The sequence below is a fragment of the Ascidiella aspersa genome, chromosome 4 (genome assembly GCF_963924565.1).
Source record: "Ascidiella aspersa chromosome 4, kaAscAspe10.2, whole genome shotgun sequence".
NCBI lineage: Eukaryota > Metazoa > Chordata > Ascidiacea > Phlebobranchia > Ascidiidae > Ascidiella > Ascidiella aspersa.
In genome coordinates, this window is record NC_139450.1 from 32776275 (window position 1) to 32797412 (window position 21138).

General features: G+C 35.0%; 2 protein-coding genes across 2 annotated transcripts in view; one reads left to right on the forward strand and one right to left on the reverse strand.

The window, feature by feature from the left end:
• Positions 1 to 13877: 13877 nt before the first annotated feature.
• Positions 13878 to 18220, forward strand: LOC146157568 (peroxisomal membrane protein PEX14-like). The gene is made up of 7 exons (XM_083387565.1): positions 13878 to 14220; positions 14710 to 14841; positions 15377 to 15462; positions 15535 to 15645; positions 16001 to 16093; positions 16610 to 16698; positions 16811 to 18220. Exons 1-7 carry the CDS (start codon positions 14067 to 14069, stop codon positions 17238 to 17240), a joined length of 1095 nt encoding a protein of 364 aa, XP_083243691.1. The 5' UTR covers positions 13878 to 14066; the 3' UTR covers positions 17241 to 18220.
• Positions 18221 to 19084: 864 nt separating this feature from the next.
• Positions 19085 to 21138, reverse strand: part of LOC146157569 (plexin-B2-like) — a 33243-nt gene continuing 31189 nt past the window's right edge. Inside the window, exon 38 of the mRNA XM_083388661.1 lies at positions 19085 to 21108. Coding sequence (XP_083244787.1) covers positions 21004 to 21108 — 105 coding nt within the window. The 3' untranslated portion in view covers positions 19085 to 21003. The remainder of the gene's footprint in view (positions 21109 to 21138) is intronic.

The window sequence follows — 21138 nt, forward strand, 5'->3', positions numbered from 1 at the left end:
AAATCCATTTATTCGATTAAGATATACTGACGATGCCTTTATTAATGGTGTCTGACCTGAATTGCTAGCTTTGCTAGAGTATTCTGCTGTTACTGACCAGGAATTAAGGTCGACATTTATCTTGCAAGGGCCAAGGTGATTCCTATTATCAAACATTCAGTTCTACAGTTGGTAATAATACTTAAAGATAAACGCAGCAGACGATTAATCACTTAATCACTGATTAATCACTGCGCCAACTCAAACAAAAGCTTGAAAAGGAATGAATAGCCTCAATATTGACCAGTATAGTTGAGAAACACGATTGTTTGCACTTAACACACGTTTGGGCTCTGTGTCTGTCGGGAAGCTTTGGCAAGGTAAATTAAATTAAATTTATGAAAAAAGTGAAACCCACAATCTTTTTGAAGTCTCACAGAATACGGTTAGTTTTATACTTGACAATTACGCTGTGGAGAACCTTGTTTCATTTTCGCCTAAAGTTAACCTTGAGTAACCCCGGGGCGTACTTGATATAATGTTACTTATGCAGCTTTTTCAGAAACTGAGGCAGCTTTTTCAGGAAATAATTTTTTTTTTTTAGGAAATATATATTTTTTTCAGGAAATATAATTTTTTTTTCAGGAAATATATTTTTTTTTTCAGGAAATATATTTTTTTAGGAAATATGTTTTTTCGCTTGAGTAGTTGGGCCGCTCGCAAAATAATATTTTATTGACACCTTATGACGAGGCTTATTATCGAAGTAATAAGTCGAATGAATATGTACAAATAATTAACTTCAGTACCTATGATATTAATGTGTAAATACGATTTTATATCAGTAGAAATTTATACACAATTAATATTATTTCATTAGTAACTAAGCAAAACTGATAAACAATGATAATATTCGAATTTTAAAATTCCAGGGGGTCAAGTGAAAGTGCATTATCATTGTGACAATGGTTTGCGTTATTGTTGTAAAACCAAGGTTTTCAAGAAATCCGAATAAAGGTTTTTCCTTGCATTGCATGTTTTCTTATAATTTTGAATGTTTAGTCAAAATAAACATACTTGAGTGAACTCCCCCTAAATTAACTGGAGTTGCAAATATGTACATTGTGTCAAAAGCTGCCGCCTAGGTCATGTTTAATATAAGACCTCAAGAATCGGGAGCCTATTGTTGCGTCATAATCCAAAGACGCACATTCGCCTGACTTTGTTAATTTTTAAACTAGCAAAACTGAACAATAAGTTTTTTTCGGGGAACTACGTTCTTTGTTCAAATTATAATAGTGAATAAGGGTGTTACATCTTCGGCATCGTGTTTTTGCAAGGTTGGGTGTTTTTATCATTTATTTAGGGTGGTGAAAGTTTTATAAACCTCAAGAATTGGGAAACTATTGTTGCGTCATAATGCAAAGTCGGCTATTCGTCAGACTTTGTTATTTTTTAAACGAATTAGCACAAAGGGACAAAAGTTATTTTCGGGGAATTACGTTCTTTGTTCAAATTATAATAGTGAATAAGGGTGCTTTTTGCAATGTTGTGTGTTTTCATCGTTTATTCAGGGTGCTTTAGAGTTTTATAGTCAGAAATACGTGCTAAAATAACTGACGCCCAACCAGCGATAAAATAAGCCGAAAATATCCGAAAAAGCGTTTCGGAAAATATTTTCTGCCAAAATAACATAAAAAATCCAGATGACGTCACAAAGTTACGTCACAACGGCACGTTTAAAACTAGTAATATTAGAAAACGTGAGGGGACGGATCGATGTTGTGCACAAATACGCAACTCAAATCTTAGTATAAACACATTCAAGATGGTGGGATAGTCTGGTGAAAAAGGGACTTGACCAAGAAAAAATTGAACATTTTTTGCCAATACCAAATCTCGCAAAAAAATCCGGACCGTTTGGGATTACTTTCATGCTGCTTAAACCTAACATGTGATTATAACGCAATTATAGTTATAGGACAGCACATTATTTTTTTAATACTTGAAATATAAATATATGCTGTATATATTAATCGATCTTATTTCACCCTGGTCAATTGTGTTTAGAAATTTCTATAACCCAAGACCATGTAAAAGCTGATGTATACTTCCATGTTTTGCTTTTAATTAAACTCCAACTACTGCGAAATTACAAGTACGGTGTAGCTTAAAATACAGCTGTTTTCCGTAGCAACTAAAACTGATTCACAAAAAGCATTTTTTAAACATTGTTAAAACTGCATAAAGACTGATGAAACTATATCATCTTATCATAGTGTTGTAGTTAGCTACAGCAAAAATACAGCACCCCTGGTTAACGATGTTAATCGTCGGTATAACTATAAATCTTATTAGTTGGCTCGGAACAGTAAACTATGTAGCCTCGGTGTTTAGCGTATATACTTATGTTGTAGTTTCAGTTCGAAATATTAACGAAATAAACCGTAACCACGATAAACTTTAACAAATATTCTGCTTGTAAAATAGATTTCGTAATGCTTAATTGTTATAGTTATCCGGTATGTTGTCCAGAATATGTGATTTATGAAATCATCGTAACCCTTACAAAACAAATACAATTTATAAAGATGTTGAAAAGAAATATATACATTATACATATGTATATCATGTATATATATGTACTTCAGCATCTTCAGTATATTTAAGTTAACACGAAAACATTATAGACATTAGGAAGAATAAATAAAATATTACACTAAAATAAAAACTAGTTAGCCTGTACAAAGTACATCTCTTCTATGACGTTAAGGGCGCTTTCTACACTAACCAGTAGGTTAAAGGTAAAAAAAGACGTATTTGAACAACAATTCAAACAATAGCTTGCTTACAATGCCCTAATCTATAGCAGTTTAGGTATTCAGTCAAGCTATTGTCAAATTAGGCACAAAACAAAGAAAAAACAGGCAAAAAAAACAAAACTACAGCACACTTGTTTAGAAAAGGCGCAGTCTTACTTTCTGAGACACCATCCTTTAAGACTAGTAGGACGTCGCTATGGTTAGGTACACGATGTTTGCCAATGCACTATCTATGTTTGCCCACCGGGAATTTACAACCTTGCCGGGAAGCTACAGGAAACAGCAGTCTTGCTGCAGGCCAGGTGTTTTTTAAGTGGAATCCGCAATTTTTGGGTGTTTGGCACACAAAGGAAATGCCAAGTAACTATGGTATTCTTGTTATAAAATCTTACCATTGAATTGTTTATTTAAGTCAGTGGTCCTCAACATTCCCAACAGCGTATCGCATTTTCGCTGTCGTTGCGCAACAACAAATTTGAAAAGGAACCATTTTGCGGGGGATCCAGAATTTTTGTTTGCGAGAAAATTTTTTTTAGAATGACGCAACAAAATAACGTCATACTACAATTAACCCTAAAAACACCGGTTGTTCTCGAGCGAACACGTGCGGAAATATGTTGCTAAAACCCATTCTAATTGCGCGTAGTGCGAATAAAATGCGTTAATTTGTTTAAAATTGGCAAAACTTCGATTAAAATGACACGTGGCGCATAAGGCAGATAAACATATCCAAATATTGTTCGAAATACCGGCATTTATATTCTCATATAACAGAAATTGGACTATAGAGTTTATGAGTCACATCACGCAAGGTGCCATGGAATGCATAGCGCCTTTGCGTTCAATATATTTAAGCAAAGCGGGAGAAAAAAACAGAATTTCTATTATTAAGGCCCTGTGACGCAACAATGAGCAAAACTCCTAGCCACACCAACTTTAAAAAAAAATGAATTTACACTGTAGTGTACAGCTATCACGCGGCCCATAACTACATGATAAAACTTAAGTATTACAAAATAGCTTGCGGTCCTCTAAAGTTAGCTAAATATTAAAATAAGCGTTACGTTATGATACGTAAAATGGTGTTACGTCATAATACGTAAAATTGCCCTAAAATGCGTAAAATTGCCCCAATCGGAATCCCTTCAGCACACATCTTGGTATTTTGTCTAATTCAGTGGTTATCATGTAAGACTCCGCAGTCCTTCTGCTATCAAATTTAGAGAAAAATCTTCGTATAGTACCAAAACACACTAATAAACTGCTGACCACCAATTATATTGATAAATACTAAAACATTAAAGGCCCACATTTTGGGCGCGACCCACAGTTTGCCGAAAACTGTTGTAAATGATGCGCATAGGCAGGTTTAAACTTAAAAAAGCTTAATCAATGAAAATGTGTCCTGGGCCACAGAAAATAAGGGCATTGGCTAACTGTGGTCCACGGGCTTGGGTATGGTACCCAGTATGTTTGGTTGGTAATGCTGTGTTATGTACATTCTTAGCATTTTGAAGTCGTGATTGGAATCACAATATAACCTACAATGACATTTTTATTCTACCATTCCGCTATATAGAGAGTGCTTTTCAACCTTTTGGCACGCAAATGCAAAACCGGAAAAGTTTACCAAATGTCATCACAATAAACAATACGGTTAATAGCGCGGTCACCCGTGGAGGGTGATATTACCAACACAAGTGCCTAAAACTTATCAAACTGTAATAGAGCTGAGAATGAATATCGAAGTCTGTTTAGAAGTACGAAGCATTTTATAAAAGTTTCGAAGAAAATCTTTATCAATTTCCAACATGGTTAAAAAAGCACTTGTTCAATGTAAATAAATTCACAAAAAAGTTTACAAAATGACATTTACTTCTGTATTGGTCTTAATATTCATTGCACGTCTGCTTACAACATCCAGCCATTATCTTTAGATTTATTTATAATGAAAATATATTTATTTAAAATGCTTACAAAATGCCGCCTACTTCTGTATGGGCTTTAATACTCAGTCTACGTCTACACTACAACTTTCAGGCATTAGATGTAATTCAAAAGTGATTTTACAATAAAATTGATTAAATAAATAAATATGCTGTTGCTACCAGGCATAGTATATTTAAAATAGGTTCGTCTGGCCTATATTTCTTCTTATTTCTTTTTCTTAAATAATAACGTTGGTTGTTTAGCTTTCGCCATTTTTTTGGTGTATGTAGACAATTTCCGGGTTCACTATAACGAGCTCAACTTGATCGCAACTACCAAGAACTTTCTAGACCCACATTGTAAACAACAGCTGTTAAACTGCTGCCTATGAAGGCTAAAATGACATGCTTTGTTTTATTACGTTTACTCAAAACAATTTACCGTGTTTTAGACGTTTTTCTTGAAATTTTACTCTACCGTTTGCGCAGCTGTTGAAAATTTGACACGTTAAGTGAAATATTTGCTAAAGTGACAATATGTTCAATTCAACATTATGCAGGTATGTACACTTGTACAGTGTTTTTGAGTCTCAAAATTGAATGGCCTATCAAACAAATATAGCTTTAATATAGCTGTGGTTATTCTTTGCATACTTGGGTAAGATAGTGGCTTATTAAAATTTCTCAGTAAAAATACTGTACAGGTGTACAAATTACCACAACTTTACCTTTCAAAAATATGGTACAGCCAATTATATACTTTACCGGTTAAACTACATCACTAGCCGTATTAACACTAGCTAGGTTAATACGTTTTGCAAGCAAATAAAAGACAAAAACTACAAGTCTTAATGTTGTACTGAACTTCAACTATATATAGGCATAGCTGCTACGTAGATTCACTCAAGAAAAAAGCTAAACGTTTGCCGTAACAGTTTTTGCTGTTAATATAATTTTTATAGTCCCTTAAACCTTAATTATAATCTGTTTAAGCTTATATAAACGCTATATACAGTTCTGGTTCAATTTAGGGGTGAAATTCTTTTAAATATGACGTTTACTTCGTTATATATATAGAGCCAGGCAGAAGTGACGCAAATTAGTTTTAAGTGTGACTTAAATTCCAATTACGTGCCAGCTTACAGATAACCTGTGCTAATAGGATGGCTGACAAACCAGTAATGTAGGTAAACCTGAAGTCCTAACAAATATCGACAAATTTTTTCCAAAGATTTTAAGGCCTTTTAGCACAAAATTGGAAAACAGTCAGGCATTCCTACGACTACATACTGCATGTATTACATGGACGAACCTTATTGCTATGGCTTTTTGTATTAGAATGATCTAACGATAAAATTTTAAGCTAATGGTTCCGTATGTAAACGAACATATAAAAGCGCATCCACTGATTGTATTGTTACGTCTAAATACGTATTGTTTAGCAATAAAATAGAACAATGGGACAGTCAGCAGTCTAAAAAGTGAAAAAATGCACTATAGCGCCGTTTAACTATTAATCCACTTTTGAAGCATCAATTGACATCGAAAACTATTGGCACCTTTCAATTAATTTAGGAACACCAAAGCGCAAATAGAAGTAGGTAGCATTTTAAACGTTTCGAATATATCTTTTAATTTTCAACATGGTGAGAATAAGGCAATAATTCCATGTATATATCTAATGCAGACAGCAAAACCAATTTAGCTTGTTAAGCTACGGACTAATCAAAAGAAGTAAAACAACGTGTAACACACAATTTTCCTTTTGTGGCATTGATTTCCACGTGCAGTACTTTAGGATCTGCTAATCAAATTTCATTCCTTAAATGGCTTTACAAATTTTTAACGGCTGGAGTTTGTAGTAAGACGAAATAAAAATATCAAAGCCCATACAAAAGTAGGTTGCATTTTGAAAGTTCAAAAATACCTACTTCTGTATGGCCTTTGATATTCTTATTAGGCGTGACAAATGTTTCGCGAATTTACCTATTATACGCGCGAGACCTCAACAATGCTTGTGTCTGTGAGTAGTTATGCTTTGGTAAAAGTGTTCACCTTTACCGCATTAAAAAACGTGACGTCACAACGATTCAGCTAAACGTGACGTCATAAAGAAGTAACCTTAAGGACACTGCACAGTTGATTTTTTTGGTAAAGTTTTAGGGTGGAGAAGCTAATTTTAAAACAAAGGCGACATTACAAAAATCGAAAAAAAAACGACTTATATTGTTTAATTTTCCAATTCTTATTATTTTGATGGTACGATTAGACGTATGGCGCCTTAGGGCTGAAACAAATTTATCAAAATGTTGTGAGACATACTAGAAACTTAATCCAGATCCCTAAATTTGAGTTTTTTTGCATTTACGTAGTTAAATTATGCAAAAATACAATTTGGGGAGCAGTGGTTACGTGCCTTACCCCGGATCCGCCTCTGAAACATGTGTACGAGAAAAAGTTCACAAGTTTACCGAATAAACACTAAAATTCGCCGAGTCACTTTCGGACTCACTTAACGCAAACGAATTCCTTGAACCGTTGAAATCCCTAAAGCATAACTTGTACGACTAACAACGTTGGGTAAGTAAGAGATTGTGTTTTCGGGCCTAAAACTCATTTATACCGTGACAGAACACACAGTATTACTTCCATACACTTAAATGCATTACAACAAGCACTACCCGGGTTATTTTGACCTAATACTTATTCAAGTAGCCAAATTAAGGCTCTTTTCTCGCAATACATTTCTGAAAACGAGTTAAACGGGTATTTAGAAAGTTTGACACGTGCCCATAGTAAAACAAACCATAAGTTACTTAGTCTAAGAAGCTAAAACGAAATGGAATCACACTAGCCTGCTAATAGAAAGTTGGAATAATATATTTTATGGAGGGGAGTTATTTTAGTTTTTATAATAACACAAAAAACTATTGCTAAACATGAAAGCTAAGCTAAACTGTCTGTGAATAGCGGTCATAAGCGTAGTATAGTAAAAATATATCAAAGCCTATACAGAAGTAGGTATCATTTTGAACGTTTCGAATAACTCTTTATAGGGTTGAAAATGAATCAAAAGGTATTTGAAACGTAATGATACTTACTGAGCTTTAGTTTTACGTCTTACTACCACCTCGAACCATTATGCTTCAAAGTTTAAATATACTTTGTCAATTTTATCAAATGATATCGTACAATGTAGTTGTACGATGTACACTGAACCACAAGAGCCTGAAATTATGTCTGTCATCACCAAGCAATGTCATCTGTACTACTTTATATTGAAATATTGAAACTTATCATGTTGTTGTTAAGCTGTTCCAAGTATATGCCGAGCAAAGAACTATAACATTTAAGCTGATCTAATCTCCGGGGACTTCTAATCAAAACTGCTGTAAAGCAACACGACTCAACCAATACTAGATACACAACAAATGTGGCTAAAGTTGCGTGTTGTTGTCCTACACTTTGTTGCACTTCCTCAACTAAAGTTCCTTTTAGATACCAATTATTTGTAGCACGCAGCAGCAAGAGAAAATCTATTTTTTTACACACAGCACAGAGGAAGGCGTTTACCTTGAACTTGGAAACAAAACTCATGCAGAAGATTTTCAGGCGATGCAGTAAGCACAAGAATAATTAGATTTCGTTTTCGCACTAACATTAAAGTATTTTAGTAATATAGGACTTACGATCTTTTAAATGCCAAAAATTTAGTGTTTACCAAACTTTAATAGCGACAAAAACAATCTTCAAAGCGAAAACAACTACATATATTAAGGATTAGGAGTTGTAGCAACCGCATAGCCGATTAACAAAACTTCAATCGACTGCCAAATGCCAACTGAATCAAACATACACAAAAATGTGTAAACTCCGTTTTCATCACATGACAGCGTGATTTTTCAACTTGGCGGATCGAAGCACATAAATTGCCCCGGGGCCTGTTAAGGCTTTTCGCACGCCTCGTCATTCGATAGGCGTGTCAATCCAAAACGCGGGCTAGTGGAAGAATGTCTGACTTCATCAGATCGACAAAATGTACGTTTTCAAAACAGGGGAAATTAATTATTACAGAGTCAGCGCTGCAATAGGCACAACGCTTAGATTGCGGAAAATGCTTTGAATAAATGTTAAGTCCATGAAATGACGTAATGCTTTAAGCAGCTACTCGCAACGATATAAAAATATTTTATGTACTTTTTAAGCTTCATTTACCTGCAAGAATAAATATAATGGCGCCGGTCTAGATTCATACCACTTTTCCGTCTGGGGTTCTTGTTGCTAACATTCTTTGCGTTGGGGTGCGAGATAGCGTTTGAGTTTGGGTGGCTCAAGTATTATTATTATATTTATTCTCCAATATTTATTTCTTCCTTGCAATTTCAATTTTGACAATTAGTTTTGTTACTGTAAAAAATGTAGTACCAATATATAAATACTTGACCCACCCCAAACCAAACGCTAAGCCGTACCCTAACCTAAATTAATAGCTGCAGTAAGCATTACGTCATACGTTATTCTGCCTAACAGTTGATCAAAGTATTTTCCCTACAATGCGGTCATGCCCAAAGCGTGTCAAGTCAGCATGAGCCAACAATACTGGCATCTCTACGCAGCTTCATAATCGACTAGCTATCTCTTTAAAATGCAAATAAATTGAACAAATATACCTAACTCGACACAAATCACGTTCAACTTCACTACTAAACTGCTCAGACTGAAATTTTGGTTTTAAACAATGGCCAACTTCCAATACTATTATTACGTCGAACCATTGTTACGTTTCCAGGTTAATATACACCAAAAAATAGAGCTCTGTACTCTAGGGCTGGTATTAGCTTCAGAAACGCAAAAAAACGCATCAAACACCCGTTTCTTCTCTCTAACCTTAAGGTATACTGGAATGTAGTTTGTAAAAAATAGATTTTATCACGAATCAAAAACGTTCTGTAAAAAACCTACGAAACAAACCAGTCTCGGTTATCTGACCTGTACGTCCAATACAAAAAATATATTACAAGTATGTAATCATTTTGCGCCAAGATAAAAACGCCAAACTTTAATTTTCAAAGGGTGCGATGAGTAGGCGCACGACGTCTAAAAGCTTACTGATATTCCAGCGAAATGCGATTTTTATATTTAATTTACGTAGTTAAAAACAAGAAAAAATACAGATTAGTACCTATAGCTACCTCTTTTTTTAAACAAGTTGAAGTTGCAGTTAGTTTTCTTTTTGTTCTGATGTACTTCCAGCTTAGCATAAGCTTGAAAATGCAATGACTTCCCTTGCGGGTACAGTAAGCCGTATTACAATAATCCTACAATGTTAAAAGCAACGGTTATGTGAATTAAACAGAAAAGTACCCGGGATATTAAATGGCCGAGTAAACTTCACAGCAAGAGATTGATGCAAAATAATCGCGCCTAAATCGACTAATCGTGACCGAATGCGTTTGTTAATCGCTTCCCCTTTCATGGGAAAGAAGGCCAAACACAAGTCCCATGATCATTGGCCTACCATCGTTTGTTTACCCACATTGCCTGTTGAACTGAAACAGAGTGGTCTAACTACGGGCGAATTTTATATTTGGCCCGCGACCTTACTTTTATGAGCCACTGATGAAATCAAAAAAAGAATTTTAAATCACCCGTCCACACATTGCTGCTTTTGCTACATTTTTATTTCGCTGTTGAAGATGCCTGGAGATTTTACTTTTTGCCATTTTTAACTATGAAAACGAAAAATTTATTCATCGATTTTAAAGTACGTTTTGCATTATGGCATATAATGCATTAAGGACCTGTAACATTATCACCTTTTCTATAGTTACTCAGCCTAGCGCTGTGTGGACTTATAGACTCTTTACAAAGTACAGTTTCTGCCAAATTACCTAGTTAATGCAATTTTTCTTTACAGTTTTGCAATATGGCTGTTGTATCGTAGGTCATGCCCATTCGACTTTAGTCACAACTTGTATTTTACAGAGTCGAGTTATGCCATTGTCGGAATTTTATGAAAAATAATGATTACTTATTACATAGAACGTTGATTTTTTTCAGATATTTCAATTAAAAGCTGCTTGTCTTTAATGCGTCACGAAACTTAGAAAAAAACTCTCTTGCAATTATGGACCCATATATTTTTAGTTTCAAATCATAAACATTGTATCCGAACCAGAACTTCATAAACCGGTTTTGAAAATAAATTCAGTCGAACTGGAGCTCAACCGGAACTTTTGAATTGATGTGAACTGGAACTAAAACGGATTCCGGAAACATTTTTGAACCCGAACCTGAAAGGGAAAAGCCAAGTACTTCGACTCCCTGGTTTTTACGCCACTATAGTAAACTTATAGAAACAAGTTGAGGAAAAATATGCTTTTTTAATAATGACGTTGTTTATGGTGACTTGGTGAGTGACTGAGCGCCTCTTATGTGTACTTAAACAGACACTTGTGCAATAAAAATTAGAGCTTACCTCATATAATGCTGCGAGTGCCCGATACCAATGTTTTATCGTGAACCCGATCTTTTAAACAAAAAGTATCGTGATCCGAATTGAAAGTATCGAATTACCAAATTACGTCATTACTACTATGCCCCCCCAAAAAACACCTGTTAATCTCGAGCGAACTCGCAATTAAACAAGTGTTTATTTTATTCAAATTTGCAAAACTTTCATTTTAAATAGGTACATAAAAGATATCTGCACAATTTTCAAAACGGCATTTCTAGTCTAACAGAAGGGAATGTAAACTTTGTAGAGGACACACTGCGCTACATGTTATAGTATGCAAAGCCCATTTGGGCTGAATGTATTTCTTTCAAGCGATCAAAAACAAAAAACGAATAAAAGTAATATTTATAAATTCGTATATACAGTACGGTACACACCAAAAGTTGGCAAAAATGTAGTTTGTGAGTGCCACGGTTTTATGCCACTCTAAAACTGTTCCTGTGTGTTCACCAATTACGGTTTAAAACAGCCGTGCTGTTTATTCTCGACCCAAGATAATCAGACCGTAACGGAGCTTCAGTCAAGCACAAAGGTGTAGCCCTCTTTGAAACTTCGGGCTCTTTCTTCCTACAGCTGGAACACAATGCATTGGAATGCAATTCCGCTGAACTTCTTTGCCACGCCAAACCCTTAAACCAGGGGTTCTTAAACGTTTTTAACGCGGACCCCTAAATGACGTCATACATTTGATGACGTCATACATTTTCGCCATAAAACCAAGTCGCCAGAGAAAACCTGCTGTTTTTAGTCAAAATCTTTTTTTTTATAAATCGGGATTTTTATCTGTCTTTCATCAACCCCTTAAATCTAGTTCACTGGCCCAAAAGGGGCCCAAGGACCCCAGTTTAAGAACCCCTGCCTTAAACGGATTTAGCGTATAGAGCCGTAAACATAATTGATTAACATATCAAAACGCGATTGAAATAAATATTTTGCACAAACACGAAATTGACAAAACAGAATTACAAAAAAATTTCACTGCTAGTTTTTACTAAACGGTGTACTAATCAGCACTTTTAAAACGAAAAAGTGACTTCAGAAGGGCTAGATCACATTTGTTGTACTGCAGTGAGCGACCAAGCTAAATCAAGCAGCGACGCACTTTCAGAAAGCGAACCATAGTTTGAAAATCATTAAATTCGGAAAATCCGTAAAGTAAAACTATTCCAGCGATTTCAGATGCGCGAGGGCTGCGTGACACATTCACAGATTTGTGTAATGACGATGCCTATGTAGATATGTCTAGCTCTGTTGAGACATCTAGCGGTCGCTGTTTTTAACTATTTACTTCCTCAAGCGGATAATGAGATATCACATTGATTTTTCTTGTGGTCGCTTAAGGTCATCATAAACTCGTTCATCTATACTCCTAACCTCTAAATTAGAATTACCAGCTTTACCATATAAATTACTGATCAGGACCAAATATGAGTCTTTTAGCAATTTTATTCATTTAGTTTGCCCTCGTAAACTATACCAACTTTAACTTAGTGAATACAAATTTTTCGCGTTTTGCGCCAACTTTAATACGCTTAAAAAACAACCTAAAGGCGATTTGTACTCTATGACACCTTGTATCACGTGACTCATAAACTCGGTCCAAATTCTGTTAAATTAGACTATAAATGCCGTTTTCCAAACAATGTGCGAATCTCTTTTATATGCCAACCTTTAAATTGAAGTTTTTCACGTTTACAACATATAAACGCAAGTTTTTAGCGCTACGCGATTAGACTATATTTCAGCTGGATATTTGCTCACGACTTCTCTCGCGATTAACAGGTTTTTGAAGCATAAATGATTTATGGCGTCACGGTATGACGTAACATTGAGACGTCATTCGAAAAACGTTTAGCCCTCCCCCAAAAGTGGTTTAACGTAGTGGACCTCCGATAACTCTTGAAAAAGTATTTAAATAAAGTTTGACGACCACTTGTGTAAAGGGTGGGCTTGCATCAAACAAAAAAAAATTGTCGCAGATGCAATAAATTATGTAGAGGGATATATTTCTCAACGATGAAAACAAAGAAGCAAATCAAGCGTACAATTTTTGTAGGTACAACGTTGATTTTATTCTCACTTTCAACACGAAGTTCCAAGGGTTTTTAGTAAAAGACAAACATTGTGGACCCAGAAAATATCCACAAAAGGCAACTTTTAACTTACACTTGTAAACCACGGTTTTTAGTAACGAGCATCTTTACTTGTTGTTTTGTTTACAACTATAGTACTCCCAGGACACATTACATAAAGCAACCTAACTTAGCCAGCAATCAGACTTTTGTGAAAGAAACATTATTAAAATTCAGTCATATTCAGCCTTAAAATAAAAATAACGTGCGTGGGATGCTTCGTCTATTCAGTTGTAACTTCGACACACATTTATTATTGGGAAATAAAATTTACACTGCACATTTGTTTTTTATTAAAGTTTTTTGGATGGATAGCTGTAAGTCCTGTTGTAAACTAAAATTTAAGTGTCAGCAACTCTCTTTTATTACATTTACAGCTATATACTGTTTCAGTTTGCATGGACAACTCATTAATTTGCTAATCACATCTAAACTTTAAAAAAATTAATTGAAATAAGATCTTATATAACTTTGTTTTTTCCATCTTTAAAAAATAATTTAATTTTTGTCATGGAAAGGTTGCAAGCCATGTTTTTAATTTAGTGCTCTCGTTTTTTGGCAGAACTGAAATTGCATTTAATAATTCTGATAATGCAATAGCTAAAGTAGTAGTTGATCTCATTGGTGCATTTTATATATCAAAGAATCACAAAAGTCGCAAAATAAAAGAAAAAAAAACATAAAAACAATGTCAGATGAAGCAGCAATCCCGGAAAATGTTCCCATCGTGGAATCTGCCCCACTCCGGGAAAATCTAATTGCAACCGCGATAAAGTTTTTACAAAATCCTAAAGTTCAAGGAAGCCCACTAAATCAAAGAAAGGAATTTCTACAAAGAAAAGGTAAAAACTTGTCAACATATAATAAACTTTAAAGCAATTAGTATTACATATACATAATATAACAGGTTTTAAAATAAGCACTGAAATCAGTCAGCTAATAAGATTTGGTTGCAAGCAGTGCATTGACCATTACAAAACTAGCATTAATTTTCTTCTTCTGAGCCTGCATAGTTTAAATTGGTAGAGCAATAGTTCTGGAAAGGCTGATAATGTGAGTTGGTACTGCAGCCATGTTTTATGAAAACTCGAGTCTTTTTGGCAAATAACTTAGTTAAAATAAGTTGTTTGATTTAACAAATTAAAAAAAAATGTTTTTTATCTCAAGTTTTACATATAAAACAATTAACTTGCTTTATGTTGCATTCATTATTATTAAATTTTAGTTGACTTATTTCTCATAAACAAATATGAATATTAAATTGTGTTACCTAACATTTCTCGCTATTGCGATAAAATGATCAAAATAGTTGACATAATTGTAATTTTTAGGTTTAACTGAGGAAGAGATACAAGCAGCTGTTGATCGATCGGGAGCTACAGATGTGCTGCCATCTAGTGCCCCTGTACCCAGCGGAGCTCTACCACCAGTTCCTGGGTTACAAGTGGTTCCACAACAAGAAGGTATTGGTATAGGTCAGGGGTCAGAAAACCTTTTCCTAGTCGTGAAAAGGAGTCTCAGAAAGGTCTAGGGATATAGAAGACCATAATGAATTTTACCTGACAGTTTTGTTTTAAAGATATGTACTTTTTAAACATTTTATTGAAACAACCGTTGATCATCTGTGGGGTCATGACTTTTTGCACTTCAAAATTGGTCTGAAAACAAGAAGGCAGTAAAGTGTTTGTGCGAAGCGCTAAAAATGCACTTATAACTTCCATTGTTTAAAATTGCAAAAGATTCCCTCAAATCGTAAACATTCTAGATATATACTAGAGAGAAACAAGGTATGCACAAAGCATGGAAAATTGCTTATAGGGCCCTGTGCCCTGAAATCAACTCGCTGGCTGTACTAATGTAAAAAAATTTAATAAGAATGTTAAGTTTTTAGCACCAATTTTTGACTATTCAAAAGTTTTTTATTATTATCATGGTTCCCAAACCTTGTGTTATGAACAACTGTTGCTTAACTTTAAATTTTCTACTTTATTTTTTCAGTTTCAACTTGGGCAAAGATCCGTGATTATTCCGCGTTGGCAATTATTGTTGGCGGTATTGTATACGGCCTCTATTCACTGTTCAAGGTATAACATTTTTATATTCATGCCACATAATGCAATGTAGCAAATAACAGTGATTTTTTTCATTACTTGCAGAGGTATATAGAGCCAATCTTCATAAAAAGGCACGAAAAAATGGACAAAAAGTTGAGTCAACTTGAAGAGGGGATTGGGGACATCAACAGTGGGATGAAGAAAAATATGCAGGTACCTGTGCAGTTTGCTGGTTTTACTTTAAGCATGCTATTAACATTGCTTAATGGGCCATAGGTGAAATAGTTTTGGTAATTCTTACATTTATTTAATTGTACATACCATTGCCATACACAAGCATTAGTGTATAACTGTTTTTAGTTGCACATGCTTTCACTCAATTGTCAGTTAACAGCTACAGTTTGTAAACCCTGTGATTATCATACCTTGTAAGATTTTGGACAGAGAACCTCCAAAATAGTACAACCCACAATAAAATTGCATTGTGTATTATAATAGCACAAATTCCACGGTTGTTGGTTGTAAAATCTTTTTGATTTTATGTTTTAAGAAATGCTTTATGATTTAGGAACTTCAAACCTGTATTGGAGAACTAAGACAACAGCTGACAGAACAAACCATTAAGATGAACCAAGTATCAAATAACCTCTCAATTTATAAGGTATTTGGCAAAACTAAATGTCTAAGAACAAGAAATCTCCTCTCTGTTACAAGTAACGACCAACTGACTTTAATTATAGTAAAATTTCTTCAGACTTTCCTGTCTTAGTTAAAGTTAGTCATTCATATCTTTGAATTAAGAGAATGATGTTGCCTCTTCTTATGGTAAAATATATTTATCTTAAGAACTTTTGTTTTCCCACAAAAAGAGTATATATGTCTTTATTCTAATTAAGAGACTGATGATCCTGCTTTTGTTGCGGAATATATTTCACTTCAAAACTTATAAATGACTGACTTTATTTAACACCGAAATTCTAGTAAGTATTTATAAGGCTTTGTTATAATTTTGTACCAAAAACAGTGGCTTTACTTAAAAAAAAAATTCTACAGGTTTGTTTTTAGAAATCCTCAATAAATAATATTATGCTGCAGTGTAAAAGATTTTCAGCATTTGTAGACGAATAAATAATAAAGATATAACTGCTTTAAATAATAAAGAAATTTTGCTTTACAGGCTGAAACTTCAATGAGTGGAGTTTCAAACTCTGCCATCGGAGAACTTCAAGCTGAAATTACATCAGTTAAAGGATTACTATTAAGCACGTAAGTTAAATTACATAACATACAGCAAGCTACACTGTATGCTTTCGGTATAGCTTTCCGACGTAGAAATACAGAAATGCGACTAGCTAAGTTTTAACTCACAACTATTCAGGAAACAGTTCCCAGCGGCGCCGGTGAATCCCCCTGTGATCCCGAGCTGGCAAATGAAGAGCAGCGCGCCCCAGCCGGGTTCTGAAGTGACCCCGGACACCCCCAGTACCCCCTTATCCTCAAACGACAACGAAATCCGCAAAGAGGACGAACCGACGCAAAACGGGCTCTCGGCAAATTGCGGAAGCACTCCACAAAAGCGGATCGATTTGGAGGAAAACGGCGACTCAGTGGGGAACAATAGCGGGGACGCGACCCCAGTGCTGAACGGGCACTCCTCTGACCCCGAAAATGGGGGTTCTGTGGGGAATTCCCTCCATAGCCCCATGCTGACTAGTCCAGGGAAGTTATCGGCTGCTGCTTTGAAGTCCCCATCTTCTAATGAAGCCAATCCTCCTGTAGTTGTTGGAGGAGAATCCGAGTTGGATTGAAACTCTTTTGGTAATTTTAACTGTTTTGTATTTATATGTGAACGAAATTATGGGTAAAGTCGCGTAATTTATGGAAGTCTTTGAATCTTTAAAAGTCTATGAATTGATTTACATATTCAAAAGTCTTCGAAAAAACCCTAATTATTTGAATATTCTTTGAGTTTGTTTTACGTCCAGCTGAAGTTATGTATTTAAAAATGCAGTTAAAAAAGTATTTTGTTGACTGTTGACCATGGCATTTATACTGTTTTTTTACACTCAAAAATCGAGCAATTTAATTTTAGATCTTCAATCTTTGGATGTCCCATAATTTTTTCATAAAGTTGTGTGGCAACCATTGATTGCAAAATGTGAATACTTATTAAAGGTTAAGATCTTCTAATTGCGGATTTAAGCGTATAAACACCAGGCTGAACAATGTTGGAATCCGAATTTGGCTGAAACTTGTATTGGTAATTAAATCTTAACTTTGACACAAATTCCAATAATATTACGTTAACGTTTCGCAACGTATTACTTTAAATAACTATACTGGTGTTTATTTCAAAATCAAACGTTCTTTTAGCAGTGTTCTTACTTTGGGAACATTAAGTTAAGATTCACTAGTTTGTATTTACGCCTCACATACGCTTTAGTGGTAAATTGTTGCAGCAAAAGCCTACTGCGATTTAGCGCTTAATTGTGCCAAAGAACTAATTTTTATCCTATTCAAAAACACCCATCTGCCGTCACAAAGTTGTATATCGCTGCCTTTTAAATAATGCTCCGTAATTCTGGGAAACGTCAATCAATTTTATTTCATTCGGCAAAAATGACAGATCGGGCACTAGTTTTCTTCCTGCGTACGAATCAACAATTTTATGCAATTCTCAGCGACGTTTTTTATCGATTATTGTGCCTGTGTAAATTGCTGTCGTCTACTGTTGTTTAATTGTGTACTGTGTGGGTCAGTGTTTAATACAAATGCAGAAACACTTCAAAAATTGATATTTATTTGCTTTCTGGGTAACTTTTGGTTAATAACATTCCTGTTTCATCATTTTAAATTCTTTACGAAAATGGCCAGTGTTGTAAACAAGTCATTTCAAAAATGACTCCAGTCCAAGTCAAGTATTTTGCAAAAAATAGCTAATATAAAATAAAACAACAAATTAATAAACTCGTCCTAATATGAGCAGTAATAAAATTACTCAAATAAAAAAAACAATAAAAAGCATAGGAATCAAATCGCTTTACGTCCAAAACTTGAGATGGCTAAATAAAACAACCTAACCATACGATCAGTATTCAACAAGCAAGCAAAGTACGTAATTACTAATAACACATCAGCCGTTAATCACCACCTGATACAGTGAATATAACTGACGTTCGGTTCCATTTAGCGTGACTAATGCAATTCCCTAATGCCTTTTAAACAGAAGCTAAAATGCACAGTTAATCCTCCCTGGCTTGTTCCTAGCTTAGTTTGTTTAGCGATGCCATCCATATTCTTAAGGTCGTGAGTTCGAACCTCACCTCGGTAGTTACATTTTAGAATGCACTAACCTTGGAAAATTGTTTAACCTTTGCAGGTATATTATGGATTGACAGGTTGAGGCGTTCAGGCGTGGCTAATGTCTACCTTAGAACCAGGGCTGCGGGCTCGGGTAAGACCACGCAAAACTACCCGGGAGCCCAGCGACGGTCCCGGCATGGCCAAGGTCCTGAGTTCGAACCCCACCAAAGGCTAGTTGTTTTTCTAGCCAGGCCTTGCTTGCATCATTAATCGACAGATTCGGCGAGTCTGCGATGGCTTTCCGTGTAGGTCTACTTATTTGGCTAATCACAAGTTGCGTTTTTGCAAGGTTAACGTTTATTTTGTGTCAGTCGCGACAAATGTTTAATAATAGGCCTAGAGAGGGTAAAAAGAAACAATTGGGCCAACACACACACACACGCGCGCACGATTGGTATATTAAATAACGACAAAACTGAATTAGCAGTGAGCGACAGGAAATATAAATGACAGGAGAAGCGGTCTAGCTTAGCGGTTGCTATTGATTAATAAAAAATTGAAAATAAAACACATACATAAAACAGAGGATATCTGTATAGTCACAAACGAAATTTTGACAGATGTTTTTTTCCCTTTTTTGTTTGCTTTTTGGCTTAACTTTCAGCTTTGAACTCACAATGACAAGTTAGTAGGAATACACAAGAACTATATGGGATGCCCGATACATCTGAGTGGTAGTATCGGCACGCGTCCGATATACTTAGGGTGGTATCGGTGACGATCCAATAGCAAATTAATTTAGGTAGTTCAGCTATGGTTAGCAATCTAGTTTTTTACTTTTACAATCTAATAGTTATATAAATTAAAAAAATGCAAATTTCGAATCATGACATTTGCAATTTTTTTTTAAATATTTTATGGAATTTTGCCCTTATGAATTACGTAGTTCGTAATGGTTTAGGTGGATGAACTTTTTACTAGAAATGTCAGGAATTGGCATCGGGATAAAACACAAATTTATTATCGGACATCCCTGGATACCAAACACAAAAGCCGACTCCTGATAAGAGAAAAACACAAGTGCAAATTGCTCGACAAAATAAAGCTGGTTTCTTTCAGAACGAAGTAGATATGGCGTTACTTAGCTCAGAGTCTGGTTCACGTTTTTACAGAAAAAACAAGAATGGTGACGTAAAGTTTGCGACATCAATTGCATATCGGCGCAAAAAAATATTAAAGTGCCTTGAAAGGCAATTCCAGACAACGAAATATTGGCAATCTTTCCGTTAAAAAAAATGAAACTGAATTTTATTTTTATCTGCCCAAGAAAAAACTACACACTCAAGTGGGAAAAAAAAGCCAAAAAAATTACTCTCGGTTTAAATAAAGAAACCATCAACAAAGCAAGCTATAATTAGGCAGCTATCATTTTGAGCGTTTCAAATAAATCTTAAGGTTACATCTGGAGGTTGTAGTTAGGCGTAGAATGAGTATCAAAGCTCATACAGAAGTATAGGTGGAATTTTTGAACGTTTCGAATAAATCTTTATTCATTTACCGTGTTGACTTTAATAATATTTAATTTTCATCATTGTTGACTTTGATATTCATTCTACAACTTATAAATTGTTTTAATAACCCACCGCTTCACGTTAATGTTGCTGTTATTTGGTTTAGAACGGCCACACGGTGCGCATAAAGAAAGGCGAAGTAAAATAAGTCTGGTCAAACTAGAGCTCCGGTGGAACAAGTCATTTTGCCATGAAACATGACGATCAGGCAAGTATAATTTTTTTGAAAAAAGTTACCGGGAGTAGATGCCAAGAATGTCGAATAGTTTGCCCCCATAAACATTGAGTGACAAAACTCGATAACATTCCATTACACTTTATTATGAAAAATAGGTTTTAAACCACAAAAATAATCATTCTAAATCCAGGGTTTTGGTAAAATCTTGTTGGCTAGAGTTACCAAAGTTAAAGATTCCATGAAGAGTTTAGTTTAGACAAAGAAAAATACCTATTTTAAATAAACTATATGATTTATAAGCTAAAATTAAAACAAAAACTATAAGTAGCCTGCTCCAAAAATAAGATTTCAAGGCAAAAAATCCGGAACAACTTTAGATCCTAGGTTTTTTTAAACCAATTTTGTTTTAACAGCAGAGCACCTAAAGTAGTAAGACCAGACCGCCGACCGACCATATCTCTTCATCTCAGCAACATTTAAATAACAGCCGAGTCCCGACTATTGCATCGCACAGTCGCTTCACAAGCCGTTGGCCGCCGAATTCTCGACCAGCCCGTAAGTTTGACTGAGTTTTGAAATCACGTTTGAAGCAACATTAGCGTCGTTTTCTAAAGCTTCGTTTATCTGTAAAAACAAATGTTGATTAAACAGTTG